Source organism: Phascolarctos cinereus, unplaced genomic scaffold (genome assembly GCF_003287225.1).
Source record: "Phascolarctos cinereus isolate Bilbo 61053 unplaced genomic scaffold, phaCin_HiC Scaffold_726;HRSCAF=1367, whole genome shotgun sequence".
Taxonomy (NCBI): Eukaryota; Metazoa; Chordata; class Mammalia; order Diprotodontia; family Phascolarctidae; genus Phascolarctos; species Phascolarctos cinereus.
In genome coordinates this window covers 120846253-120874251 of record NW_027556098.1, presented here as the reverse complement: position 1 = coordinate 120874251, position 27999 = coordinate 120846253, and the positions used below count along the sequence as shown (strand labels likewise).

General features: G+C 42.4%; 1 protein-coding gene across 1 annotated transcript; it reads left to right on the top strand.

Annotated features, from left to right (window-relative positions):
* Window positions 1-39: 39 nt before the first annotated feature.
* Window positions 40-4487, top strand: LOC110208183 (uncharacterized). The gene is made up of 2 exons (XM_020986067.2): window positions 40-89; window positions 677-4487. The coding sequence occupies exons 1-2, from the start codon at window positions 59-61 to the stop codon at window positions 4465-4467; spliced, it is 3822 nt and encodes a 1273-aa protein (XP_020841726.2). The 5' UTR covers window positions 40-58; the 3' UTR covers window positions 4468-4487.
* The last annotated feature ends 23512 nt before the right edge of the window (window positions 4488-27999 follow it).

Sequence of the window (27999 nt, the reverse complement as noted above, 5' to 3'; positions counted from 1 at the left end):
TTGCCACATATGTGTTAACAAATTATTTCCCCTCTTCAGGAAATCCTTTAGTAGCCAAATGGGGAGAAGATACAGAATATTTCCCAAAGGTGAGAACTTTGTTTTTCAATGATCTCAAATGCCCATCCCCTCCCCCCAACATCACATCTCTCTTTTTTTTTTTTTTACCATTTTTGGTTGTATTCATCCATCTTGTCATGAGTCTATAAATCCTGAGAACCAACAAGATATAGTGAGTAGAAATAACATTCACCTAAAAATCAGAAGATCTGTGTTCCGGTCTTACCCATGTAACCTTGGACTAAGTCACTTTAAGATCTCTGAATTTCAGTGTCCTATATTTTAGTCCTGGACATCCATCTTTTTGCTAGCTTTTGGGCAAATCACTTAACTGTCTGTGCTTCATTTAGCCTCATCTGTAAGATAGGAGATTATCCTTCTTCATCTATCACATAGGGTTAATGATATCTACTTGAGAAACCATGTGAGCTTCTGAATCAAAGGAGGCAATACATGTAAAAACATTTTTAAAACCGCCAAATATTTACAGAAATGTTAGTTGTTACTATGCTTAGAAAAGCCCATTCATTTGGTCCATATTCCTTCTTCCCAAAACGTTGCATATATTGGTAGTTTTTGGCTACTCTCACTCATGTAGTATCTTCTTCATCAGCAGAATTGGTCCAGTTCCCTCAAAATAGCTTCTGTCACCAGGCCTCATCAGTGCTGTTACCATGTCCCCCACACCGGATTTCACCATTCTGGGAAAAAGAATACCAGTCAAGGGCTGACCTTGTGTCCCTCCTCAATCAAACCTCTAGTACCCCTAACCCACCACAACGTCATTGCCATAAGAACATACAAGAGCCTCCTCCATGGTTCAAACATTCAGCTATCACTTCCAAGATGCCCCAACTTAATAGAGCAATGGTGGTGCCATTGCCCCATCTTCATCATCTGGCTAAACCATCCCCTCCTCACAAGCAACGTACAGTGGTTCCAGTCTTGCCTTTACCTAGGACTGATATCACAACCAAAAAAACTCCTGGGGCTTTGACTCCTCTTGGTCCCAAACACCAACGTGATTCTCCTTCAGATCCTAACCACCGGTTAGAGAATCCTTCAGGCTCTGACCACCTTCCCAAGATTTTTCCAGCCTGCGATCATTCAGATATTGAGGATCTAACACTTCTCAACCAAAAGAACCCAATCCCACCATTCTCTAAGCATCAGACTGAGGTTCCATTATGTGAAGGCCACAGGCCCAGGGCTGCTACAATAGCCAGAATATTTTCTGACACCCAGGCCAAGACCAATGGGCCTTTCACAAGAACCCCCATTCAGGAAGCCAGAGTTTTGCCAAGACCTAGGCGCCAGATCAAGGCTACCAATGCACTGTTAGGACTTTTCAGCTTGGACCCTGTACTCCATCCACTTGCAAAATCATTACCTTTTACCCTCTGGACCAGGACCCCACATTTCAGAACATCAGTTCTAAACTACTGGGTCCAGGCCCAACCTCTGAAGGCATCACATTGTGATCTCCAGCCCAGAGAAGCAGTGCCCTTTTTACAATGCCTTGACCACCATCCTAGACCCCTAGCTGTACCTACAGCACATCTGAATCAGAGAAACAGGGCTACAGCTGTATGCAGATACAATCCTTGCCTGCTACGTGCACCAGGCCCTATTGCTCATGTCTCAGTTCAAGCAGAGCAAGACAATTGGGAGGCTATGCTGCTGAGAAAGTACCTCCTGGATACATGCCCTTCCAGTCCTGATATAGAGCCTTCAGCTACGCCACCAGAGCCTTCCACTCCAGTTAAAAATGACAAAGATTCCTGGGAAACAATATCCCAAGGAACAGACATCCAGAACACACCTCCATCCAGTTCTGACCTGGAAATGGACACAACCCCAGAGCCCGCTGTCCATATGTCCATCAAAACAGGTCCAGATACCTGGGACGCAACATCCCCAAGAACAGACTTACAGGAAACACTTCCATCCAGTACTGACACAGAAACTGACACAGCTCCAGAGCCCATTGTCCATATGTCCATCCAAACAGGGCCAGACACCTGGGACACAACATCCCCAAGAACAGACTTACAGGAAACACTTCCCTCCAGTACTGACACAGAAACTGACACGGCCCCAGAGCCTACTGTCCATGTGTCCATTCAAACAGAGCCAGACACCTGGGACACAACAACCCCAGAGACAGATCAGGAGGAGATCCCTCTAACAGACCAGGATGATGAGATAACTGTACTGGGCTCAAGGCCTCAGAATGTAACTCTATGTGGCCCTCGCCAGTGGACCACACCTCCACTCAGCCCTGACCCCTGGGCTGAGCATGTGCCAGACTCCAATGCCCTGATCACACTTCATCCAGAACTAGAACAATGGGAAACAATGCCACAGGAAACAGATCACCTGGCTACACTTCCATCCAGCCCCGATCTGGACACTAAGACTATATCGGAACCCTTTGTCCATGAATCAGTTCCAGTAAAACAAAAGTACTGGGAAACAATACTGACAATTCTACCGGGAATATTTGATCACCAGGAAATAATAATAGATGAAGCTTATGAGACAGCACCACCACTGGACTTGGATGGCCAGGAGAATATACTTTTTAGCCCTGAGGAAACAACAACGCCTCTGCCCAGCCCTTCCCACCAGACCGAGGATATATCAAATCCCGATGTCCAGGCTACACTTCAACAAAAATTAGAACAATGGGCAACATTGTCAGAGGAAACAAATCGCCAAGATACATTAATACTTAGCACAGAGTCAGAGACTGAGAATACTCCAGTGCTCATTGATCCTATCTCAGATGTAATAGAGCAAGAAAAAGTTGAAATCATAGACATAATGCCAGTGAGAATAGAGCGCAAGGAACCAAACCAAACAGTCGAAGATCCCTGGAGCAACAGAGGGGCAACAACTCTTTCCTTGGGCCATGATGATGAAGAAAATGATCTACATGGGCCAGACCACCAGACCATACCACCCCTCAGCCCGGACCAGAAGCGAGAGACTGAGGATACAGCACACGACCTTGCCCAAGATTTAGTTACAAGCCAAGAATCTGGGGAAATGACACCACCCAGAACAGACCTAAAGACCACAATTCTAACAGGTCAGGATGATGAGGAAACGACTTCAGTGGACTTGGACCCTGAAGACCCAGCTCAACTTGTCCACGAATCCCAGATCACACCTCCACTGGCTGAGGATATACCAGATCTAAGTGCCCAGATGTCACTTCAGCCAGAACCTGTCCCCTCTGACACAATGTCACCAGGAACTGAGCTTCAAGACAACATTCAAGGAGACCAGGATCAAAGGGTAACACCACCATCAAGCTTAGACCATGAGGAAATGACTCTATCCAGCCCTGACCACTGTACAACCCATCCATCCAGTCCTGACAGACAGTCAGAAGCTGCTGAAGATCTCAGTACCCAGGCTGTATCTCCAACAGATAGAGAACACTCAGCAAAATTGTCTGAGGGTCAAGAGCAGGTCAAAAATCCACCTAGTCCTAACCTCTCAGTCCATCTTCCATCCACCTTGGAAAATGAGGCTGAAACTGGAACAGAGCCCACCAAGCCACCAAGCACGCCACCAGACAATTTGGATGATGAGGAAACGGTCCCTCCGAGCCCTGACAAGACCATATCACCATCAAGTTCCAACCACCAGACTGAGTCTCCTACAGGTCATGACCACCAGCCTGAGACTGAGCTGAGCTCCGACCACCAAGACGAGGTTGAATCTGGGCTCCCATATCAGCTCCATACATTGCAAAATAGACAGAGGGAATTGCATTTAAATTACATCAAACCATACACCGTCGAGGCGGGGACTGTCTCTGACAGAACTGTTCATGCCATCATCAATTCCATCCCTCAGGAGAAAATAAAAAATGACATCTGTAAGCAGATTCTCCTGCCTCTGAGTCTTCATAGATACAGCCCATGCGATTATATAGTCTGTTTAATTTGTGCCTCCTGGATCCCAGCTGGTTGCCCACATGAGGGGATGAAATATCCATGTGAAGCTCATTTGCAAGCCATTCCAATACCTATGCCCACGTCTGAGGTGGAGATTGATGTGAAATTTGTCCTCAAATGCCCCCAAGCAACAGTCTCCTCCCTTTTCAGCACCTCAAACACCCATAGCCATTTGAAAAAGTCATCAGAAGGTGCAGAATCATCTCACTCAGACTCAGTAATCCCTGTTCCTTCAAGACCAAAGTGGTTTCACTTCATACTAGGCAAGTCTCTCCCACAAGGGAAGAAAGACATCACGAGAAACCCAGAGCTATCCATAGACAAAACCTTTGAGGAGGGAAGCAACAGCAAAGAAGGGGAGAAGGCCAAGGTACATCGGACATCTTTCAGATCTCTCCTGGAGAGATTTCAGTGGAGGCGAAAGGAAACTAAATGACTATCTTTATTTTGAAAGAAATTGATCCCCTGTGTATTTTTGAAATGTGTGTCTTTTTTTATTGTTATTTGAGGTGTTACAAGGGGAGATGATAAACCTATCTCTTCTTTTCAATCTAAGAGGTAACAGACTGCAGAAAGTAAATTCTCCATGTTCTCTTCTCTTGCTCATTCTATAGTCTATGGAGCCCTCTGTGATAAACTTGGGAAGACATGGACAATACTCACACAGGATGGGCACATGCATGGGTGGGTTGCAATCTGTATCTTTGGTGGAACTATTCAAATCAATGAAATCATAAGTCTTATTTGAGTATTGAGCCAGACAGACTATACTCAGAATTAATGGCTCCCCATAGTCCAGAAAAACTTCATTCTTTGCCTTCCTCACACTCTATCTTAAAGCAATTTAGTAAATGTTTTCCTAGGTTAAACTATGACTATATGTATATTCTATAAACTTCTTTATCCTAGCTCATTTCCTCACCTAAGTCATCCCACCTTCAAAAGAAAGACATACGTTAAAAAATCACAGAATCTTAGAGTTGGGAGAGGGACCTCAGCAACCATCTTATCCGATCCATTTCTACAAAACTCTCTACTATGATAGACTCCAGAATTGGTCTTCTGCTTGAAAGGAACCCATGACCTCATATGGCAGCCCATTCTACTTTGGGATAGTTGTAACTATGAAAAAGTTTTCCCTTGCATCAAGACTATTTGGCTCTGATCCATTCTTTACTCCTGTTTTTGCCCTCTTGGGGATGAACAGAAAAAGTCAAATGTCTCTTCAAATGTTTGAAGAAAGCTACTCCACCCCTGCCACTCAACCCCCACTCAAGATTATGTCTTCTCTTGTCCAGTCCAAACATTCTCAGTTCCTTCAACCAGTCCTCAATGGCACAGATTCCAGCCTCTTCATCATCCTGGTTGCCTTCTTTTGGACATTCTCAAGGCTACCAATCTTCTTCTTAAATTGTGGTACCTGAACCTGAACCCTGTACTAGAAAATGTAGTCTGACCAGAGTAGAGTCCAACAAAATGATCAAATCCTCTTTATTCATAGAAGCCATACTTCTGAATTCAGTCCAAGATAATATTCATTTTGGGGATGTCATATCATACTGTTGACTCATTTTGAGCTTGCAATCTCCTAAAATCCCATAGATCTTTTACATTTTTTTATTACAAACTGCTCTCTAACCATACCTCTCCCCTCCTGTGCTTGTAAAGTTGAATTATAAAACCTAAGTATAAGGCTTTATTTTTATTTGTCCTTATTAAATTTTTTTTGCACCAAGTTCTAGCTTGTCAAGCTCTTTTTGAACCCTGAAATGTCATCCAGTATGTCAACCATCCATCTCAGCTTCAAGTATATGAAAACTTGTGCAAATCATTGACAAAAATAGTGACCAGCATAGAGTCAAGCCCAGCTCTACACTAGAGACCCTCCATGTTCAATTCAATTTCATTTCAATTCATTGTAAGTGTCTACTATGTGCCAAGCACTGGGCTGAGAGAGATATAAAAAAAAAGACAGTTCCTGCCCTCAAGGAGCTTACAATTTAATAATATAATAATTTAATAATAAGAGGGCCACCAAGGGGTATAGTTGCAAGGTAATATCAAGTTGACATTAACCATTAGGACCATTGTTTGAGTCCTTCCATTCAATATTTGAATCCATCTGTTGGCAACATAAGAAAAGTATGACACATTTTATCAAGAATTTCACTAGAATCAAGGTGCTATGTAGTTTTATACTTCCAACGCATCAGTACTTCAAAAGATCTATCATTTTATCAATATGAATAATTCTTCAACCTTCTAATAAGATGAAAGAGAAATTCATCTTGTTGCTAACCTTCTAATGGTGAGCCTGTCCACACATATGTCAATCAAGAATCATTTATTAAGCACCTATGTGCCAAGAACTGTGCTAGGCACTGGGGATACAAATACAAAGAAACAATCTCTACTTACAAGAAAATTATGTCTTCTAATGGAGAAGACAAGTACATATATACATGCACATATACATATATGTATACATACATATATATATAAAACATAAAAAGAATTAACTACATATGCCAAGTTTTTAAATACAATATATTTTGGGAGGGAGGGCACTAGCTGTTGGAATTAGGAAGAACAATGTAGACAGTGGTGCTTAAGTTACTTCTTGAAGAAAGATACTAGATGCTGGCATACTATTTGATTTTGCAATTTTATCAGCTTTGGTTGATTTAAAAGGAGAGTATCTGTTCTCAAAAGGCATAGTCATGTCAATGACAGTGGCAGGTCCTTTCAGTCTAAAATTACTAGACCTGGTCAAAGTGCCTGTTCTAGTACCAGAATCTAGTAGGAGATTCACTTCCATCTCGGTGGTATCTGGCGCTGTTATCTCCCTTACTAATCTGTTTATAATGGAATGGCATTGTGCTCTGAATGATAGTGTGTTCATATAATGGTCCTACAGCCTTCTATCCTGATCCCGTTTTGGTTTTTCCTACTTGAGAAAAAGGCAGAACAGTACTTATTAGCTGATCCTGGATCCTCTGGCCCACATCTCTGATTCCATTTAGGAAAAATGTCAACTTCTTGGTGAATTTCTGTAATGAATGTCTTTTGTACTATTCAAATGTGACCACCAGAGGGTGCTGTGAACATCATCTGAGCCATTGCTTTTATTGAGTTAGGTCCACAGGACAACTGCCTGTCAGGTGCCCACTGGCTACATACTTTGCCTTAAATGAGTACAGAGGGGACTGGGTCAAATGACATCAATCTGATCAAATCACTAGGCTCATGCTGCCAACTACTTAACTGCACCTTCTCTATTTATCTAGGATGTCAATCAATAGCCTCTGCACAAAGAAGCTTTCCTTTAGAAAACAGTTTAATTAGATTTGATTAAAAGGATGGTCAGCACAAATCCTGTGCACCTCAAAATCAGGAACAAGCTCCCACATCTGGCCCCCACCCAGATTCCTCAATGCCATTGGCTCCTGCTACTTGTATGTGATAAACAGAAAGTTAATGTACTCAAGAAAACTTCCTAACTTACACTGGCTTTGAAACACTCAAGCTTTCTTCATTGCTTGGTGCTAGAATCCTTGTTCATTAACCTTTAGCTCCCTTCAAGCCTCAGCCCACATACTATCTCCTATAAAAGGCCTTTCTTGACACCCCCCAGTTGTTATTGTTCCCCCAAATTACTTTGCATTTTTTCATATTTTATATACTTATATTGCTATATAGTTTTATTAAATTAATTAATTATATTATATATAATTATATTATTTTGCATACTTACATATTGTCACCTTTCCCTGTAAAATGTAACCATCCTGAGGGCAGGTACCTTTTTTTAAAATTTTGTATATTTTTAATTTATTTATATATTGCCACCAATTACTCTGAATTTTATTTTGCATGTTTTAAAATGTTATTTACATATTATCACTCTGCTTCCCCTGTAGAATATAAGCATCCTGAGGGCAGATACTGTTTCTTTTTTTTTTTCTCTTTTTTAATCCATGGTACCTAGCACAGTGGCTAGCTTATGGTAGCTGCTTAATAAATGCTTATTGATTTGAATGGAATCATTATTCTAATGGTAGTACAAACTCTAATCATACACTGGGCTTCCCCAGTCCGTAAGTCAAGTCAAAAAGCATTTGTTAAGCAGCTACTATATACCAGACACTAAGTGCTGGGAATGCAAAGAAAGGTAAAAATACTCCCTGCCTTTGAGAGGGAGAAACAGATAAAAGACGATGCACAAACAAAATAAATTGGGGATAATTTCAGTGGGAAGGCAATACCATTAAGGGAGAACAGGGAAAAATTTCTTGCCAAAGGTGGGGATTTTAGCTGAGATTTAAAGGAAGCCAGAAGGCAGATCCTCCTTGACTGACCTGGACCACTTGGATCCTCATGTCTACTCAAACCTGCTGATTTCTCTGCTAGTGGAATGGAAAATTCCTTTGCTTTGTATAAAAGCAGGCCAGGATATGAAAAGAGCTTCCCTCCATTGGTACCACTGCTCCATAACTTCACCTCAAAAATGCCCCTGCCTAGAATGACCTCCTGGGAAAGACCTCACATATTAGGTAGCCTCAAAACCTTCTGCTTGGTGAAGCCCATGAGGAAAAAAAAAAAAAGAAGCAGCAAGTCTCCAGCCACATACCAGTGACATCTTTTCCTAGGGAAAATTACAAAGTCACTACAAATTACATGGGGTATACCTGAGCATGATTTACCAGTTTGCACCATAAGCACCTTAACTTAGCATATAACATAATCATAAGTAATCCCAACTGCATAGAACAAGACATACGCAGGTATCTTATAAATGATATCCATATTAGAATTGCTCGCCACTAGTAATAACATATACAAAAACCTTATATATAGCATCTATAATAATGAGTTAGCATTTCTAAAGGGCTCTAAGGTTTGCAGGGCAGCTAGGTGGCACAGTGGATAGAGTGCTTGACCTGGAGTCAGGAAGACTCATCTTCCTGAGTTCAAATCTGGCCTCAGATACTTACTAGCTGTGTGACCCTGGGCAAGTTACTTGACCCAGTTTGCCTCAGTTTCCTCATCTGTAAAATGAGCTGGAGAAGGAAATGGCAAACTACTCTAGTATCTCTGCCAAGAAAACCCCAAATGGGGTCAAGAAGAGTGAGACATGACTGAAACAATTGAACAACAACAACTAAGGTTTTCAAAGTCCTTCACATCTATTACCTCATTTGATGGTAACGATTCCATTTTACAAATGAAATAGAGGCTGGCGAAGTTTAGATGACTTGCCCACGGTCACATAGCTATTCGGTATCTGAGGAAGGATATATGTATGTAATAATATCTTTGAAGATATTCTATATGCTAGAACAGAAACTATTTTATGCAGTTCATAACACATAGCATTACATGGGTCAATAAACATTTATTAAGCATCTACTGTGTTCCAGGCATTATACCAGAAAGGCAAAAGACAGTTCCTACCCTCAAGGAGCTCACAAGGAAGAAAATACTCAAACAGCTATGTACAAACAAGCTATATAGAGAACATAAATTGGGGATAATCAGCAGAGGGAAGGAAATAGAATTAAGAGCAGCATTGTAATAGTAACCAAACGTAGTATACATACATATATCAATAATAAATGTCTAATATTAACATACAAGCATACATATCAATGATACATAATGCAGCAGGCCACATGTACCACATAACATATGCTAGTTACATGGTACATCATTACATGTGTTTCATAAAATGTATCTATCATCTAGCAACATGAGCAATGGCTTTCTTATATTATTCCTGAAACCTAAGTTTGGTCCCTAGCCAGAGTCCTAGAATTCTGCTGAAACATGGTAACAAGTTTCAGCCCAAATCTGAATTTTTGATGGTCTAGGCTGGCTGTCAGCATCCTCAGACTTGCTGGCCTGCAGCTCCCATCCTAATCCTATAAAGCGCCCAACCTGACAACCACTATTTGATAATTCTATGGATGACTTTTGCTCTCTAGTGGTCTCACCAGCTGGAGTATTTGGTAGGAAATATGTTACTTCCAGTTTCATCCCTTTGCCCCTGCCTGAACAGATGTCCCCCTTGGACCAAAATAGACTTGGTTGACTGCTCTAATCTTCAGGTGGATACCAAGACACAGTATCCTTATCCTTAACCATATCTGGATTCTCTCTCTCTCTCTCTCTCTCTCTCTCTCTCTCTCTCTCTCTCTCTGTCTCACTCTCTCCAGATATATGTGTATGTGTGTGTGTATAGCTTGACACAGAGTAAACATTTAATAAAATGCTTGTTGTTTATTTGATTTCAAATCAATTTTTTTTCAGCCATTGCCTGCCATGGATAGGCACTCACTTTGTTTACTTCAAAAAAAGTGCTGTTATAAATATTTATATGAAATTAATTTATATTATATATTTATATTAATTCACATTAATATATAATATTATATATTAATATTATATGAAATTAATAAATATTTATAGGATCTTTCTGGCTGACTTTCATCTCCTTGGGATATATGCCTAATAGTATCATAAGTGGGTCAATGAATAGGTACAATTCTACCAAGAGTGCAGTAGTGTACTTATCTTCCTATACCTCCTTCAACTTTTTCAGTTTTTGCCTTTTGCCTTCTTTGCTCATCTGATATAATGACATGAAACTTCTGAATTTTAATTTGCCTTCTCTAATACGGCTATAGATAGCTTGTATTTCTTCTTTTGAAAGCACTGTTATTCTTTCCTTTTACCACTATATTCCATATTTACCATATTCTTATCCTTTTACTTCTGTCTCTTATACTTCTCTTTTTTTCTCCCTCCCTCCCCTTCTCTTTCAATTTTTCTCTTCTCTCTGTCTCCCTTCCTTCTTTTCTCTTTCTTTTCTCTCTCCTCTCCCTTTCTCCCTCCTCCCCACCAGAACCACCTCTGTAGGCCAGGGTTTGCAAATATTTAACAGCTGCCTTTCCTAAAACACAGAATATACTTTTAAGTTTTTTTAAAAAAATATATATTTATTTATTTTTAGTTGTCAACATTTACTTCCACAAGCTTTTGAGTTCCAAATTTTCATCCAATCTCTCCCCTCCCCACACCCCAAGATGGCATGCGTTCTGAATACCCCTTCCCCTAGTCTGCCTTTTCTTCTATCTGTCCTACCCCCTTCTCTTTTCCCCTTCCCCTTCTACTTTCCTGTAGGGCAGGATAGACTTCTGTACCCCATTTCCTGTATTTCTTATTTTCCATATTTCTTATTTCCCAGTTGCATGTGAAAACATTTTTTTAAACATGTGTTTTTAAAACTTTGGGTTCCAAATTTTCTCCCTTCCCCCCTCCCCACCCACCCTCATTGAAAAGGCAAGCAACTCAATATAGGTTATACAGGTGCAGTTATGCAAAACACTTCCATAGTAGACATGTTGTGAAAAACTAACTCTATTTCCCTTAATCCTATCCTGCCCCCCATTTATTCTATTCTTTCTTTTGACCCTGTCCCTCCTCAGAAGTATTTGCTTCTGATTACCCACTTTCCCAATCTGCCCTCCTCTCTATCATCCTCCTGCTCTATTGTCCCCTTCTCCCCCTATTTTCCTGTAGGGTAAGACAGATTTCCATACCCAATTGAATGTGTATGTTATTCCCTCCTTAAGCCAAATCCTATGAGAATAAGATTCACTCATTCCCTCTCACCTTCCCCATTTCCCCTCCACTGTAAGAGCCTTTTCTTTTCTTTTTTTTTTGTGAGATAATTTACCCCATTCTACCTCTCCTTTCTTCTTCTCCTAGTATAATCCTCTCTCATCCCTTAATTTTATTCTCCAGATATGACCCCTTAATCTTCAACTCACCCTGTGCTCTCTATCTATCTATCCATCTACCTATCTACATACATATAATTTTTCCCCCTCCCACTACCATAATACTGACAAAGGTCTCATGAGTTATAAATGTCATCTTGCCATGCAGGAATGTAAACAGTTCAATCTTAATAAGTCTCGATTTCTCTTTCCTGTTTACCTCTTCATGTTCCACTTGAGTCTTGTATTTGAAAGTCAAATTTTCTATTCAGCTCTGGTCTTTTCATCAAGAATGCTTGAAAGTCCTCTATTTCACTGAATGACCATTTTTTCCCCTGAAGGATTATACTCAGTTTTGCTGGGTAGGTGATTCTTGGTTGTAATCCTATCTCCTTTGCCCTCCAGAATATTATATTCCATGCCCTGCAGTCCTTTAATGTAGAAGCTGCTAAATCTTGTGTTATCCTGATTGTGTTTCCACATACTTGAATTGTTTCTTTCTGGCAGCTTGTAATATTTTCTCCTTGACCTGGGAACTCTGGAATTTGGCTACATATTCCTAGGAGTTTTCCTTTGGGATCTCTTTCAGGAGGAGATTGTGGATTCTTTCAATTTCTATTTTGCCCTCTGGTTCTAAAATATCAGGGCAGTTTTCCTTGATAATTTCTTGAAAGATGATGTCTAGGCTCTTTTTTTGATCATGGCTTTCAGATAGTCCAATAATTTTTAAATTCTCTCTCCTGGATCTATTTTCCAGGTCAGTTGTTTTTCCAATGAGATATTTCACATTGTTTCTAATTTTTCATTCTTTTGGATTTGTTTTACAGTGTCGTGATTTCTCATAAAGTCACTATCTTGCAATTGCTCTATTCTAATTTTTAAGGAAATATTTTCTTCAGTAATCTTTTGGACTTCCTTTTCCATTTGGCCAATTTTTCTTTTTAGAGCATTCTTCTCATTGGCTTTTTGGACCTCTTTTGCCATTTGGGTTAGGCTATTTTTGAAGGTATTATTTTCTTCAGTATTTTTTTGGGTCTCCTTTAGCAAGCTGTTGACTTGTTTTTCATGATTTTCTTGCATCACTCTCATTTCTCTTCCCAGTTTTTCCTCTACTTCCCTTACTTGCTTCTCAAAATCCCTTTTGAGCTCTTCCAAGGCCTGGGACTGATTCATATTTTTCTTGGAGGCTTTGGATGTAGGAGCTTTGACTTTGTTGTCTTCTGGTTGTATATTTTGATCTTCTTTGTCACCAAAGTAAGACAATATAGTCTGACTCTTTTTGTGCTGCTTGCTCATAATCCCAGCCAATTACTTGAGTTTTAAACTGTTTGTTGGGGTAAGAGTCTGCTTCCAACGTGGAGAATGTACTGTCCCAAGCTTTGGGGGTTTATATAGTTGTTTTCAGAGATACTTGTAGGGACCTGTAAATTTTCAGTTCTTCTAAGGTGGTATGATAAGGGGCGAGGTGTTTACTCCTTTCCTAGCCTGTGCTCTGGTCTATTAGTGACCACAAGCACTCCTTTCTGTCCTGGAACTGTGAGGAAGGTTTTCTCTCCATAACCACTACAAGCTCCACCATGCCAGCACCCCAGGACTGCCATCCAGAACTGTGACCCAGATCCAAGTCCGGGCAAAGAAAGAGATTCCTGCCTCAGCACTGGCAAAGAGATCCCTGCAGTCCCCCTCTGATCAGCCACTTGATTCCCTCTCAGTCTGTGGGCCAGAAGCCTAGGACACAGCCACCGCCCCAGCAGTCGTGCTCTGGAACTGGCTCTGAGACCTAGCTCCTCTCTCACCACAGAAACAGACTTTTCCCACTGACCTTCTAAATTGTCTTTGGTGTTCTTAGGTTGAGAAGTCTGGAAACCACCACAGCTGCCCGCGATTCAGTCCTCTGAGGCTTGCTCCACATTGGCTGTGGCCTGCGCAACCACGCTGCACCACACTCCTCTACCAGCTCAGCGCAAAATACCTTTCTGATCAATCATCCGGATTGTCTTGGGTTGGAAATTTGCTTCACTCTGTCTTTTTGTGGGTTCTGCTGCTTCAGAATTTGTTTAAAGCCATTTTTTATAGGTATTTGGAGGGGTTTGGGGGAGAGCTCAAGCAAGTCACTGCTTTCACTCTGCCATCTTGGCTCTGCCCACCTACTTTTAAGTTTAATTTGCATTATTTACATGTTCTCCATCACTTCCTTTATTGTTTTATTGTTGATTTATTGTTTTGTTGATCAACAAAAGTCTGAAGTATAAATGCTCACACTGAAAGTTTTAACAGTTAGCAAGCAGGATGGAGCTGCCCAAAACTGAACTCATTATCTTACTTCCCAAATCTTCCCACCTTTGGAACTTGCCTATTACTGTTGAGAGCACCATTTATCCTCCTAGTCAACCTGACTCAAAACCTAGACATCACCCTTGAATTCTCACTCTTTCCCCCACCCCAATCCCAATTCAGTCTATTGACTGGTCCTATTGATTTGATCATTGTAACATTTTTAACACATGTACCCTTCTCTCATTTGGCCCTGCTACCACCCTGGCACAGATCCTCATCATCTCATGCAGCAATAGCCTACTTCTCCAAGTTTCTGCCTACTGCTCCAAGTTTCTGCCTACTCCACTCAGCTGTCAAATTAATCTTCCTAAAGCACAGATCTATGTCACTTCCCCCCACCCCCAACTCAATAAACTTCAGTGGCTCCCTATAAAAAAAAATAATTTTTTTTTAAAAAAAGGGCAGCTAGGTGGTGCAGTGGATAGAGCATCTGGCCCTGCAGTCAGAAGGACCTGAGTTCAAATCCGGCCTCAGACACTTGACACTAGCTGTGTGACCCTGGGCAAGTCACTTAAGCCCATTGCCTACCCCCCCAAAAAAGTGGGGCAGTTAGGTGGCACAGTGGATAGAGCACTGGCCCTGAAGTCAGGAGGACCTGAGTTTAGATCCAGCCTCAGACCATAACTTACTAGTTATGTAACCCTGGGCAAGTCACTTAACCCCAATCGCCTAAAAAAAAAATAATAATAAATATAAATACAAAATTTTGTTTGACATTCAAAGCCCTTCACAAAGTGTCCCCACCCACCTTTCTAATCTTCTTAAACCTTATTCCCTCCTTACTTACTTACTCTGGAATTCAGTGAAAGGGACCTCCCTGCTGTTCAGTACCTCCCACAGGCACAAGTCTAGTAAATGGCAGAAATGGGACTGGAATCTGTCAGATCTCATTGCCACTAAAACATCCAAAGCCCCCCTACCCCCATCATCTTTTCAGTCTTGTTACACTTTGTACCCCATCTCAACATACTCTAAGATTCAGTGACACTAGCCTCCTTGCTGTTTTTCAGATTAGACACTCCCTCTCCTGCCTCTTGTGCATTCTCATTGGCTGTCCCTCCTGTCTGGAATTCTCTCCTATCTCATCTCTGCCTCCTGGATTCATTCTCTGACTTCCTTCAAGTCTCAGCTGAAATCCCGCCTTCTATCAGAATCTTTTGCCTGATCCCCCTTAACTCTAATGCCTTCCTGCGTGGATTATCTCCAGTTGATCCAATACATAGCTATGGTAAGAAAGGATACAGGGAAACCAATCAACACCTCTGATGATGGACAGAGTAGAAGGCCAAAGGGATTCTGACTTTTGTCGTAATAAATAGGACTGTTACCTTGAGTCCAAGAGGTGCATGAATATAAAAAGGACTACAGTGTAGGGCCCTCCCCCCCAAAGAGATTGTCTTCCTCTTTCAAAATTCTCTAGGAGATTTGTTAATGGCCTCTCTCCTTCTATTGGAAGGGTTTCAATATGTAAAAAGTTGGTGGGGGGGGGGTGAGGAAAACAACAAGCTTTTAATAATCACCCACTGTGTACCAGATATTGTGCTAAGTGCTTTACAAATACTTTCTCACTTTATTCTCACAACTACCTTTGGAGATAGGTGCCATTATTATCATTTCCATTTTGCAATTGAGGAAACTCAGGCTGACCAAAATTAAAATAACTTAAAATAATTACCCAGGCATGGTGGAGTAATGGGACCTAGAACCCTAAAAGAAAAAGTCCACACAACCCAGTCCATGGTGGTTCACCTGTGGCATTTGGCCCACCCAGCCTACCTGGATACTCAATAATGCTTTTAACTGCCCTTTCACTGTGGCTCTCCAACTACTTAACTCCTTCCATTGCCTGGTCCACCCCAGGCTATTTAGCACTCCTTAATCCCATCCAGATCTTCTCACTATCTTTTCTTATATATAAATACCAATCTTATCCCCATCAAATTGCACAGACCTCACTTAGAATCTAGCTTGCTTTTAATAAACCTCTCTACTTTGACAGAAAGAAGACTTGAGTGGTTGAATTCTTTCAAGGAAGACCTGCCTTCTACCCTTACATTTTGGGGTTCCCAGCAACCCAAACCGCATTAATTCCAAGCCTAACACTCTATCCATTGTACCATCCAGTTGCTTCTTAGACAAAAATCAGGTTCAACGGTATGAATGGGTATGCAGGATAGGGCATTAGGGAAGAGGGAGAAGAGGTGATGGAGGACAGAAAAGGGAATTTTCTTCTGGGTCACTGTATTTTGTGCCATTCTGTGTTTATGAGACCCCAAAAATGGATATGTGAATTCAAAGCCCTATCAAAAAGGAAAGCCACATATCTGTCCTTGAATCAACTTTCTTTTTTTTTTCCTCTGATACATGTCCCAAAGTTTTAGAGAGAAGCATGTCAAATTCCTCTTATTTATCCATGCTGGGCACAAAAATTTGTTCCCTTATTAAGGGGCAGTCAAACAGAAACTAGAAATAAAAACTCAAGAGTTCTGAGGGGTTTTTTTTTTAATCTTCTGTTAAGAATCACTATAGGTAGAAGAGTAATGAAACTATTTGGTGAGAATCAGTAGGAAATTTAGTCTGAAGCCCCTTTAAGGCAGGGTGGCTTGTGTTCAGGGTAGTAGCCTTCTTACAACTCATCTGTCAGTCTCTAAATACTCTTACCTACAATGACAGAGCTGAGTGGGGGAAACTGACTAATGGTGGACAAAGAACAAGTGATGCCTTATGAGGTCAGGACCATCTCAGATCCCCTTACTAGGATAGAAGACCAGGAGCCTGATCAGTCCCGCTCTTTGTATCTGAGAAAGCATAGCTAGTTTTCTCTCTCCATCCCAGAACAAGAGAAGAAGAGAGACAGAGAGAGAGAGAGAGACAGAGAGAGAGAGAGACAGAGAGAGAGAGAGAGAGAGAGAGAGAGAGAGAGAGAGAGAGAGAGAGAGAGAGAGAGAGAGAGAGAGAGAGAGAGAGGCAGACAGACAGACAGAGAAAGAGACAGAGAGACAGAGAAAGAGAGAAGAAAGAGCACTGACTGACTATATTTTCGCTGGAAAAGCAGTCTCCTCTCAAGGAAACTTACAGCCACCAAGAATCAAGCACAAGCTGGAACTGGACCAGCTAAGCTGTTGACCTTCAATGCCTGATTCCCATTCTTCTAGAAGTTCTTATAGATAAGAAGCCTCAAGGTACCTACTTTGCGGGGTGGGATACTAGAATATGTGTAGCAGGGGAGAATATGGCAGTTTGTGTGTATCTGTACGGGAGGGGGATATTTTTGTGGGAGGGAATTGTCTCTAGGGATAAGTGTGATAGATACTCCTTGTGCCAGGAATAGGAGACAGAAATGATGCTTCTTCCTTTGTCCTCATGGTTGGGAGGTGATGAGGGTCATGAGGTTGGTAGCTATGTGAATGAAAAGAAAACCTGTGGGGAAGAGGTGTTTTAGAGAAAGGAATTAAAAGATGTGGTAACTAATTGGATACGTAGGGTAAGAAAGAGAGAAGAGTTGTTGTGGATGACTCTGAGTCTGCAAACCTGGGGGACTGGAAAGCCTGTAGGTCATCTCTACTCTAATAGGGAAGTTCAGAAGAGGGAAGAGTTTTGAGGGCAAAGAACAAGTTCTGTTTTGGACATGTCGAAGTTAAGTTACAAATGGAATATCCAGTTCAAAATGTCGAACAGATATTTAGGGGTTTGGGAGTAGAGCTCAGGAGAGAGACTAGGACTGGACAAATAAATCTGGGAATGGTTTGTATAGAGATGATAACTGGATGCCATGGAAGTTGATGAGGTCAACAAGTAAGAGCACAGAGAGAAAAGATGATGACCAATGACAGAGCCTTGAGGGCCACCGCATGGGGCATGACATGAATAAAGATCCAGCAAAAGAGACTGAACAGCAGGTCATACAAGTTGGAGAAGAACCTAGAGAGGGCAGAATCATGAAAACTCTGAAAAGAAAGTATCCAGGAGAATTAAAGGTGGTCAGTACCAAAAATGGTGCAAGAAAGAACATGAAGGATGAGGATCACGAAGAAAAGAGGTCATTAGATTTTACAGTTAAGAGGTTATCAAACTCTCCATTTCAGTTAGTAACATTCAATTGAATGATGAGGTGAGAAGCCAGATTTCAGAGAGTTTTGAAGAGAGTGAAAGGGAATAAATAAGCAGAGGCATCAGTCAGTCAATAAACATTAATTGTCTAGTATGTGCCAAACACTGTAATAAGCACTGGGGATATAAAGAGAGGCAAAAGACAGTCCCTGCCCTTGAGAAACTCATAGTCTAAGGCAGTGACTACATGCAAACAACTATGTACAAAATGAACTATATACAAGAAAAATTGGAAGTAACTAACAAAGAAGGGAAGGCGCTAATATTAAGGTGGGGGCGTGGGGATTTGGGAAAGGCTTTCTGTAGAAGGTGGAATTTTAGCTAAAACTTAAAAGTAGCCAGGAAAGCTAAGAGGCAGAGATGAGGATGGAGAGGATGGAGAGAATTATGAGCATTAGGAAAAACCAGTGAAAATACACTGAATCATCAGGAGGAAGAAGGAGGTCATTGGCATTGGATCTCACAGTACATAGGGGTAGAAGGCCTAAGAAGATAGGAAATGTAGAGGCAGGTCAGGTTAGGAAAGGCTTTGAATGCCAAACAAAGGATTTAATATTTGATCCTGGAGGTGACGGGGAGCCACTGGAGTTTATTGAATTGGAGGAAGATTATGTGTGTGTGTGTGTGTGTGTGTGTGTGCATTTTAGGAAAATCATTTTAACAGCTGAGTAGAAGATGGACTGGAATGAGGAGAGATTTGTGGTAGGCAGACCATTTAGCAGGCTGTTAGTAGTTTTTTCTAGGAACTGGTAAGAGTATAAGATGAAAGTTGGCTGGTATGGTCAGATCTAATGAGGGTTTTCTAAAGAAAGAGGAGGCATGGACATGTTTGTAAGTAGGAGGAGCCAGTAGATCTAGGAGAGATTGAAGATTAGAGAGAAAATGGGAATGATAGAGGGCAACCTACTAGTAAATTTGGGAGGTGAGAGAGAATCAAGGGTATATGGAGAAGAGGGGTAGGCTTTAGCAAGCAGATGTGCCATGTCACAGGTGTGCCCAAGTGGTGGGCAGGTAGGGGGCATGATGGATAGAATGCTGGGCCTGGAATCAGGAAGACTCATCTTCCCTGAGTTCAAATCTGGCCTCAGACAACTTACTAGCTGTGTAACCCCGGGCAAGTCACTTAGTCCTATTCGCCTCAATTTCTTCATCTGTCAAATGAACTAAAGAAGGAAATGGCAAACCACTCCAGAATCTTTGCCAAGGAAACCTCAAATGGGGTCACAAAGAGTCAAACACGACTGAACAACAGTGCCATATCAGCATCAGAGACTGGAGTGAAGTGGGAAACAGTGGGGACTGATGTCAGAGGGATATGAGATGAAGAAAGGAGAAAAGAAAACTCTTCCACAATGGCCTAAAGTTTTTCAGCTAAGTATTGAAGCTACATTCTGAGGATGGGGGTAGGGAGTGGAAAAGGGAATCTCATGGGAAACATGAGGAGAGAAGGAAAGGTTGGAACAGTTGCCTCAAAAGGATAGGGAGTCAGTTAGGGAGAAGAGTAGATTGCTTTGCTTATAGCAAGTGTCCAGTTAAAATTAACTTGAATATTCATTTATAGTGGACCTAGTCAGCATGATTTCATGATTTCCTCTAATTCCATTCAGCAGCATATGAGTAGAAATGAAGGTGGAAGAGGGTGGGAAAACATCAGTTTTCGGTCAACTTAAATCACCACCTCTCTGAGTCCCTGTAATGGGTTGCTCCACTCATTTAATCTTGAAGTTGTTAGTAGTTCCCAGACCAGTTTAGTCAATAAGTATTTATTAAATGTCTCCTACCTGCCAGGTACTGTGCTAAGCACTTGGGATACAAAGAAAGGTAAAAGATCTCAGTAGTCCCGGTTCTCAAGAAGTTCACAATTTAATAGGGGATATAACATACAAATAACTATGTACAAAACAGGCTACATACAGGGGAGGCACTAAAATTAATGGGGGATCAGGAAAGGCTTCCTGTAGAAGTTGGGATTTTAGTAGGGACTTGAAGGAAACCAGAGAGGCCAGAAAGGAAGTTGAGATGAGCAGGGGGGTAGAATTCCAGGCACGAGGGACAGCCGGTGAAAATGCACAGATACAAGAGAGGCAGTGTCTTGTGTGAAGAACAGCAAGGAAGCCAGTGTCACTGAATCTCAGAGTACATGGGGGTGGGAAATAAAGTCTAACAAGACCAGAAAAAGATGGGGGGGGTGCAGCAGGCTTTGAGTACTTGGGTAGCAGTTAGATCTGACAGGCCCTGGTCTTCTTATGGCCATTTACAAGACCCACACAAATGGGAAGCACCGACATGCTAAACCTTGCTTTCCTAAGATGGATTCCTAGCGATTCCCATTGACTACTAGCCCTGTGGGGGCAGCCAGATGGTGCAGTGGATAGAACACTGGGCCTGGAGAGTCAGGAAGACCTGAATTTAAATTCGGCCTTGGACACTTTCTAACTGTGTGACTCTGGGCAAGTCACTTAACCTCTGCATGCCTCAGTTTCCTCAGCTATAAAAGGGAGATAATAATAGCACTTGCCTCCTCAGGGCTGTGGTGAGAATTGAATGAGATAATAAATATAAAGCACCTAAACTTTTATATAAATGCTTGTTCTCCTGTTTCCCCTATTCCTTTAGGTAAGTCACTTAAGTAATCTGCTTTGTTAATCTATAAAATGGCAGTGCTTGTACTATTTCCTGAGGCCTCACCGGGTCAGGAAAAGAAGCCTTTTTGTCAAGATCAAAGTTGTCCCGTGGGCTTTGTCTGAGGATGAAATGAGGCACTTTGAAAACCATCCAGTTCTGCTGCAAATGCCAGGCCTCTCTCTGAGCAGATCTTTGCTCCTTTTTCTGCTGTTGTCTTTCCCGCCCACCCTGTATGTCTACTTATTTCTTACCATTTATTCATAATTCCCTTCTTCATCTGCTGACTTGGTCCAGTTCCCTCAGAAAAGCCACTGTCACCAGGCCAAGTCAGTGCTACTACCATGTCCCCCTCACTGGATTTCACCATCATGGGGAAAAGACCACCTATCCAGCACTGAGCAGATGTCCCACCTCAACTGCCTGGATGAAATTACCCCAAGGCCGCTGTCTTACACCTGCTACAAGAATAAACTAACTCCCTCCTCGTGGCTCCAGCAACACCTGGCCATAGCTGGGCTGTACCTGACTCTGCCTGATTCCACAGCAATGGCTGAACCATAACTTCGCCTTCAACACCACAGGCATCAGGAAGCCACCCCAACCTTGCCCTTACACCATAGGCATGATACAAATGACAGGATAACCTCTGTGGCCTTGCAACCAGTGAGCCAACGTCATGTTCCTCCACTCAGCCCCAAACACCAGCCTCAGTCATTGGTAGAGCCAAACTCCTACCAGGCATAAATGCCTTCCGGTCCTGACCACCTTCCCAAGATTTTCCCAAAAAATGACCACTCAGTGACCAAGGCTCTGACACACTCCAACCAACAGCCCCTATCTTCATCAATTGCTGACCACCAGGCTGGTCTTCCCCAGTTCCTGAATCAGAGAACAATGTATTGTAGCTAGACCCAGAATACGCCCTGACTACCAGGCCAAGGACCCGCCACCTATGCAAAGGAGCCATGGTAGCCAAGTTCAAACTCCACCAAGGCCCTGGAGCCAGGCCAGGGTGGCAACTGCTGCTGCAGTAAAATTTTTCCACCCGAAACACCAGACTATGGTTCACTGCCAACACCTTGTTTTGAATGCTGATACATCAGAGTACATCAGTGAAAACATTGGACCTGGACCACTGGGTCCAGAGAAAAACTTCCAAGGTGTCCTATCCTGGTCTCCATCTCGAGGAAACAATATCATTGTTACGATGTATTGATCACCACTCCCAGATCCTGGCTAGATATCCAACATCTCTGAGTCAGACGACTAGGAGGCCTCATAACCGCCCAAAATGGGTCAAAGACACACTTTTACCATCACTAGGTCCAAACCACCAGTCTGGGCTAAGACCTTCCCCATGGAGCAGTGGAATACCTGGTCACTGGAGAAAGGCCATGTCAGTACCCTTCTCATTACATCAGCATATACCTGATGTTCTACCTCAACCTCACCATGGTGACCAAGTCAAAGATGTATCAGCACAACTAGACCAACAGGAAACAGTGCCACCTAAAGCAGATGTAGCCACAGCTCTAAATGGTCATATTCACTGGACAAAACCTCTAAGCAACATAGAACACCAAGAGACAATTCCACTTGGTCCTCATCATCAAGCTACGTCTTCTCACAGCCATGACCACCAAGCTGAGGGTACACCAGATCCAAATACCCAGATTGTACTCAAAAAAGATCAAGACAAGTGGAAGGTGACAAATCCCATAATCCAGGAATACCAGGCAAGGCTTCCACAGGGCTTACTAGACCTTCAGGATACAACTTTACTTAGTTCCAAAAACCAGACCATACCTCTAACCATCAGTGACCACCAGGCTGGCGATATGCCAAATTCTAGTGTCCCAGTCAAACTCCACGAGGAAGCAGTCAACTGGGAAATAGGACCAATTGGACAAGATCAACAGACCACAACTCCAACAAGCCAGGGCAATTGGATGGCCCTTCTTCCACCAGACATACTACACCTCAACATGATTCTACCTAGTGGCTCTGACCACCAGGTCATATCCTCTCCCAATCCTGACTTCCAGGCTGAGGATATATCAGGCAAAAATACCCAGAGCATCTGTCCAATTGCAGAAGATCACTGAGAAACAAGGCTAACAGAAAGAGACCTCCAGACCATAGTTATCATAGATCAGGGTCATAAGGTCATTTCTTCACTGGGAAAAGTCTATCAGGACACAGATCTCCCTGACTCTGACAACCCAGATGCACCTCCACCCAGCTATGACTACCAGAGTCAGAATGCACCAGAACTCTTTGACCCAGTCATATACCAACAAAAACTAGAACCCTGGGAAATAATATCATCAGAGCTAGACCACCACATGACAGCTACTATAAACCAGGATCACTGGGGAGCACTCCCAGTGGACAAGGAACATCAAGACACAGCTCTCCCTGACCCTGATGATCAGGATACATCCCCATCAGCTTGTGACTACCAGGATCAGGATGAACCACATTCCCATAACTCAATCATAGTCCAACAAAAACAGGAACCCTGGGAAATATTACCAGAACCAGGCTATCAGGTAACAACTCCCACAGGCCAGGGTCAGGGGGCAAAACCTCCACTGGGCATAATAGACCCTGATGATGTAACTATCAGGTCACAAATACCAGGCTGCACATCCACCTACCCCTGACCAACAACTAGATATGTCAGAGGGGATGTTAGCCTGGAATGGCCAAGTCCCACTCCAACAAGAGCAAGGTCAATGGGAAGCCGTACCACTGACACAGAACCCCCAGGTCATGACTCCGGGCCAGGTTCCCCAGACAGCACTCCCACTGAAGCTGGAACAGCAGGATACAACTCCATCTGGCCCTGATCCCAGGGCCGTGTCTTCACCCAGTCATGACAACCAAGCCATAAATGTAATACACTCCATGGCCCAACCCACACTCTAACCAGAACAAGGACATGGAGAAACAACATCACCAGGAGTAGAAAATGGGGAAATAGCTCCTGGGATCATCAGGAAATGGTTCCTCTACTGGGTATAGAATACCACAATACCATAATATCTGGTCCTGACCACTGGACAACACTTCCACCCAGCCCTAGCCACCAGAATGTGGATTTATCAGATTCCAGTGCCCAGGTTACATTCCAACAAAAACAAGATAATTGGGAAGCAATCCCACCAGGACTAGACTACTGGGAGGACGTACCTCCAAAGAGCCCCGACTCTGAGGCTGAGGACAAACAGGATCCTACTAATATCCAGTTCACACTTCAAAGAGAACAAGATCACTGGGAAACAGTGCAGCATAGGGAAGACTACCCTTGCATAACTTCACCAGGACCTGAAGATCAGACTTTGACTCCACTATCCCCTGATCACCAAAATGAGGAAAGACCAGACTGCAATGCCCAGACTATAATTTCCCTCCAGATAGGACAGCATGACTGAGAAACAATGCCAGACAGGGCACACCAACCAGCCATTATAATTCTCCCACCCCAGGAACATGTGAAATACAACCACTGAACTTAGACCACAAGGACACTGTCTCTATGTCCTCCCAGCCCTGAAGACCTGACCTCTTCTCCATTGACTATTGACTACAAGACTAATAGCACTCTGGATACCAATGCCCAGATAACAGTTCAACTATACCTAGTCTCCCAGGAAAGATGGCATTAGAAACAGTCTGCCAGCCTGAAATTTCAATGACAACAGATCATGGAGCAACAGCTGCACCAGGCATGAACCCTAAGGACACATCTTTCCCTGGACCCCCAAACCAGGCTATGTCTTTACTTAGCTCTGACCAACAGAGTAAAGAGAAACCAGATCTAAATGACCAAGTCACACTTCAATCAGAACAAGATCCCTGGAGAGTGATGCTACCCAGAACAGACCACCAGATGACAACTTTCAGAGGCCAGGTTTCTGAAACAACACTCTCACTGGGCTTATACTGCCATGAAAGAACTCTTCTGAACTTGAGCAGACCACAGCTCTGCCATGCCCTCACCACCAGGCCAAAGACAATATTCCAGATACCAGTGCTCAGGACTCAGTTCAAACAGAACCAGACCACTGGGAAACCATGCCACCAGAGAGAGACTTTTGGGCTATCTTTGTGCCCCAAGACTCTCAGGCAATCACTTCCACAGGCCAGGATCATCAAGCCACTCTTCCTCCAGACTTAGGCCCCCAAACTCCATTTGAACCTGAGGCTCAGAGCACAACCCTAAGTCCTTCCCACCAGGTTAAGGATGTGCCAGACTACAATGCCAAGCTGTCATTTCTAACAGAACAAGGACCCTGGCAAATAATGCCAGTGCTGGGAACAGATCAACAGGCCACAACTCTCACAGGCCATGTTGAGAAGGCTATACCTCTATCAGAGTTAGAGAACCAGGACACAACTTCACCTGGCTCTAAGCCCATGGCCACACTTCCACCCAACCCTGATCATTCCTCCACTGAACATTGACCATAAGGCCAGGGACATTCCAGACACCAATACCCAGGCCTCAGTTCAACCAGAACTAGACCACTGGGAAACTAGACCACTAAACATAGACCAGCAGGTCTCAATAACCAGGTCAAGATCATAAGGCAAGACCTCAAATGGGGCATTGACCCTGAGGACACAAGTTTCCCTGGCCCCAACTGTTGGGTAACACTATTCACCCCTAGCCTCCAGTCAGAAGCTGCTCCAGAACCCCAAACTCAGATAACATCTCCATCAAATGTACCTCACTTAGTGAAAATGTCAATGAGATCATACTGTCAAGTCACATTTCCATACTTTCATACTTCCATACTTCTTGATCCTCTATTCATTCCTGAATACCAACCTGAGACTAAATCAGGTTCTTCCACCAACTTTCTGGAAATAGCTCCCATAAATCTGATGAATAATCAGGAAACCAACTCACCAACTGCAAAATATAGGACTATACTTGGACTTCCATCGGGTCCTAGGTATAAGACTCAAATTCTAACAGGTCGTAATGACCACAAGTCTGGGGCTGGACTGACCCTGGAGATGAAGTTGAATCTGAACTCCTATACCATGCCCAGCCTGAGCAGAATAGGCGAGTTCCAAAACTTTTAAATTATATCAAACTATGCATCATTGAAGTGGGAGAAAGCATCCCTACTATAACTGTTCATGCCATCATCAATTTCATCCCTCAGCATACAATCAAAAATGACATCTGTAAGCAGATTATCCTTCATGGAATAAAGGAATTCTTCACTCAACATCCTGGTGGAAAGATCTTGTGTAAATATATGGTCTGTCTAGCCTGTGTCTCTTGGATCCCAAATGGCTGTCCTCTTGTTCATGGAATAATTAAATACCCATGTGGGGCACAGTTGGTGGCCACACCAATAATGGTATCCAGTTCCGAGAAAGACATGGCTGTGAAGTTTGTCCTCAAATGTCCCCAGACATTGACATACTCCCTTTCTGACCCCCCAAACGCTTTTTTATACAGGTCTTCACACCGTCACCCACCAACACTTTCAGTATCTTCCCATACATCTCCTGTGCCTCCTCAGCCTAAAAAGTCAAAAAGGGTTGGTGATTTTTTTCCAGCCTCAGGAAAGAGCCAATAAAACTGGATGCCAACAGTCACTCAAGAAGAGTAACAGAAACAGAGAGGAGGAGGAACCAAGAAGAGGACCCTGGAAATTTTTCAGATTTCTGCTAGAGGAACTTCAAAAGAGACAAAGGAGAAATTAAGTGACTGTATTTTTTTAAAGGAACAGATCCTTTTATGTGACTTCAAAACTTGAGTCTTATTTTGTACCTTATTTTTTAATTTTATGTAGAGAGATAGAGGCACATAGGGAGTAGACAAATCTGGATTTTTTTCTTTTTTAATAGATTTTTATTGAGATTTTTTTTTGGGGGGGAGGGGCATCTGGCTCATCCCTGCCCACCTAGATACTCAATAGTCCTTTCACTGTGGCTCTCCACCCAGCCCAGACCACTTAACTTCTTTCACTGTCTTGCAACTGGGCTATCCCAGGCTATTTACCATTGCTTAATCCTACCCAAATCTTTTCACAGTCTTTTTTTCATATATGAGTATTAGTCTTACCCCCCCATGAAGTTGCAGATTCACTCAGAATCTAGCTCCTAACGGTGTCACAATAAATCTCCTACTTTGACTGAAAGAAGGCTTGAGTGCTCAAATTCTTTCCAGGCAGACTCACCCCGTACCCTTACATTTTGGGGTTCCCAGTACCACAAACTGCATCAAATATATGGCCTGAAGGGATCCTTATGTTTAGTGCCTCCCATTTCTATTTAAGTTTGATACCACTGCTCTACATAAAATCTTAATTTTTAAAAAAAAGTTTAAAAATATGGATTGAAAAAATATAAAATGTTCTGAGCCCCCAGTCAATTTGCTGATCGCCAAGCTTGGGAGGGTGATCTACCACCCAGTTAAATTTAGTGTAATCAGTTATCCTCAGATTTCCCTTCTCATCACAATTTAACAAAAACACAAACGCAGGATGTAAATAAAATTATCTTTTATCTACTAAACCATTGTTTCGAAGTGTAACTAAACAGTAAAAAAGCACTTAAAATAGGAATGAGACCCTTAATAATGAGCGCTGCTACCAGTTGCACCTGGCAAGAAACAGAGAGTGGAATAGATTCACCCTTGTTCCAACAGTTACTCCAAGAAGTCAGAATTCACTCACTCTGCTGTATTGTCTTAATAAGCTGAAATAACCCAGGGAAAGGAAAGAGCTTTAGACTACTATGAGGCTTAGTCAGTATTCTGGAAAGCATCATTCACATGCCATAGCTACTGTAGACTGCCTCACCCTCCCACCAAATCTTGTTTCTCCTCTTATTTCCTTCAGAGAAACTGTACTTTATTTTAGGGACATTTTTAAATTTTTGTTCATATTATATATTTTTAAAATTTTAACATTCTTTATTTTGAATTCCAAATTCTCTCCCTCTCTCCATCCTCTCCCTGACTAATTGAGAAGGGAAGCATTATAATATCCATTAAATGTGTAGAAAACATATTTCCATATTACTCATGTTACAAAAAAAGGAAAATGAAAAACAATATGCTTCAGTCTGTGCTCAGGATTCATCAG